Genomic DNA, 2,634 nt, shown 5'->3' with positions numbered 1-2,634 from the left:
CCTTTATATAGGCTTGAATCAAAACTGACATAGAAGACAATAAGATGATAATTAAGATGAGGACTCTTTGGTTCTCTCAATCTTAATGGTACAATTCTAACATAACTCTAAATAAAGACAGTAATTATATTATGATGGTTGAAATTCTCTCATAATTCTTACTAAAGCCAGTGGTAGTTACAACACATTAATTTTAACATGTTGCAATGTCCTCCCTAGTTGAACGTTGAGTATAATAGAACAACAGTTTATGCAAAGCAGTTAAACAAAAGACAACTACAACCGCAGAACAATAAAAAAAATGTAATAAAACAAGAGTATATGCACACACATTGTAAAATATCAATAGCTTATAGTATTATCACAAGTAGTAAAAATAAAGGTCTTGTAACAAGAGAAAAATTGAAGCCCTTGACAAAAGCATTTGTTGTCTTAACCTTTTTCGTATATCAGCAGTATTACACAACACTTGAGGTCTCACCACCACTATGATCTATGATCTGGTTTTTACAACATTGGTTAAAAGAGGTTCATCTAAATCAATTCTACTAGTTTCTCCATAAGATTCATTAATGGAAAATTTCACTTCCTGTGTCTCATTAGCCATCAATTTTGGATCTATCTTTTCTTTTACTACAAATACATCTCCAGCTTTACCCCAAAGCACAATATACAAGCCAATGATCACTCCAATTGCGCCTATTAAGCTAAATCACATGAAACATAAGCATCATTTAATTCAAGATGTGTTATGAATAAATTGAACTTTAATATTAATAATACCTTCCGGTGTATAATTCTTCGTGAAGAAACAATGCAGCTAGTACAGTCACAATTAATGTCACAAGAGGACTGAACATTCCAGAGAAGAGAGGTCCTCTCTTTTTAATACACCATGCTTGCAGGCAAAATGCAACTGCAGATCCCATAATTCCCTATAAAATTTAATTATAAATTAGGCCAGTGATTTTATATATGTATATTTATAAGTATTGTTGTATCAACATGGAAAATTATGCACATACTGCATATAGAGTGCAACCAAGTTGAAGTCGAGAATTAATCTTCCATGCATTTAGGTTTGGCTCCAAGAATAATGTCACTACTCCTGATTGTAATGTTGAAACGAAACACATCCAAGCGGAGAGTGATAAATAATTAGGATGGTTTGCATAAGCTGGAACCTGAGAAAAATATAAAAGGGTGAGGTCATATATGTAAAATGCATTTGATTGCGCTGCAATATGCAAAATTGCTAATGTGGTTGCCTCTGCAACCGCATCAGACCCCATTTGTGATTCGAGTTATAATCATGCATGTGACCACATCAAACAATTTTATTCATGTTTCTTATGTTATTATTCTCTTCAAAAATAAAATTTTATAACCACAAAACTTAATATCTCACCTAAATGTAATAAGAAGTCTTTACTATAAATATTTTACAACTCTGTATTTCAAATATCTCTCAAAAAATATTCATGCCGCAACATCCGCAAAATTGATGCTTATTGGCACAAAATTAAATACCTGTAAAATGAGAAAAACTGCCCAACAAACATTACTTGCCAAAAGAAACATACATCCAAGCAGCCAGTTGTTCTCATCACTTCCCAAGGCTGTGGCCATGATTGATTTCAAAGGTATGTTTTCTGCATTTAATAGTTTTGGACCCTTCAATAATGCGATGCATATTGCTCCACAAATACATATCAATGTTCCCACCATTTTGGCTATAGTTCTCAAACTTCTAATATTCACTTTCTCCATTCTGTAATATAATTCAATTTTGGTTTGAATTTTGATTGCGCGACAAAAGCATATTGAGTTCAATAATACTAAGCATAAGATTGGTTTAGTAATTACCCTACAAATGCTGCTATTACAAATGTGACTCCTGGAATAAGATTGAGCATAGCACTTGCAACTGAAGAAGAAGATAGATATAGTCCCTCATAATATATATTTTGATACAATGTAACGCTGCATTATATGATTAAATATTGATTAAACTTTATCTTTTCTATTCTTAATCATGAATGTAAATATGCAATTATATTACTAGAAAATGAAAACAAACCCAATTAATGAGGTGATGAATATCAATGAAAAACTCTTTAAATTTAAGGAGCAAGAGACAGAGTTTCTCCTGTAAAAAAAAAGAGAGAAAAAAAAGCAAATATTTAATTAATACACTTAAGATAATGACAGAATAATGAGAGTAGTAAAGTATATACCTGGATGATATATAAGCAATGGGACCAAAAAATAGGGTTGCAAAAGCATGACGATATACCACAAATACCCTTGGACTCATACCCTCCAAAAGGACAATTCTTGTACTAAGAGTCAAACCTGAATATATGAATTGTATAAAAACCATAACCAATACTGGGAGGTAGTACTCCATGCTTAAACTTGCCATCTCTCTGTTCCCTTAAAATTTTGCAGAGATAGCTACAAAGAACTATTTGACGATTTAATATATGAAGAGATGGAGAAACTCATATATTGAGAGTTTTTATAATTCTGATTAAAAAAATTGAAAAGGTAAATTTTTTAAAAAAGAAATTAATAAATTTTAATATAGTTTTTATAAAAAATATTTAAATAATATTCCAATCTCAAATATAT

The 2,634-nt window shown here is 30.9% G+C and overlaps 1 protein-coding gene across 1 annotated transcript; it reads right to left on the bottom strand.

The window, feature by feature from the left end:
• Positions 1 to 493: 493 nt before the first annotated feature.
• On the bottom strand, positions 494 to 2,425 carry LOC131619799 (WAT1-related protein At4g30420-like). The gene is made up of 7 exons (XM_058890857.1): positions 2,238 to 2,425; positions 2,081 to 2,149; positions 1,867 to 1,983; positions 1,531 to 1,771; positions 1,026 to 1,184; positions 784 to 935; positions 494 to 707 (listed from the first exon to the last, which is right to left on the bottom strand). Exons 1-7 carry the CDS (start codon positions 2,423 to 2,425, stop codon positions 494 to 496), a joined length of 1,140 nt encoding a protein of 379 aa, XP_058746840.1.
• Between the last annotated feature and the right edge of the window lie 209 nt (positions 2,426 to 2,634).

This window comes from Vicia villosa, linkage group LG7 (genome assembly GCF_029867415.1).
Source record: "Vicia villosa cultivar HV-30 ecotype Madison, WI linkage group LG7, Vvil1.0, whole genome shotgun sequence".
NCBI classification, from domain to species: Eukaryota; Viridiplantae; Streptophyta; class Magnoliopsida; order Fabales; family Fabaceae; genus Vicia; species Vicia villosa.
This window is presented reverse-complemented; position numbering and strand designations above follow the sequence as displayed.

Coding starts and splice junctions, on each gene's coding strand:
- LOC131619799 (XM_058890857.1), bottom strand. CDS start 2,425: ATGGCAAGTTTAAGCATGGAGTACTACCTCCCAGTATTGGTTATGGTT. Junction 1,772..1,866: donor GTAATAGCAGCATTTGTAGG/GTAATTACTAAA, acceptor ATTATATTACAG/AATGGAGAAAGTGAATATTA. Junction 708..783: donor GAAGAATTATACACCGGAAG/GTATTATTAATA, acceptor CATGTGATTTAG/CTTAATAGGCGCAATTGGAG.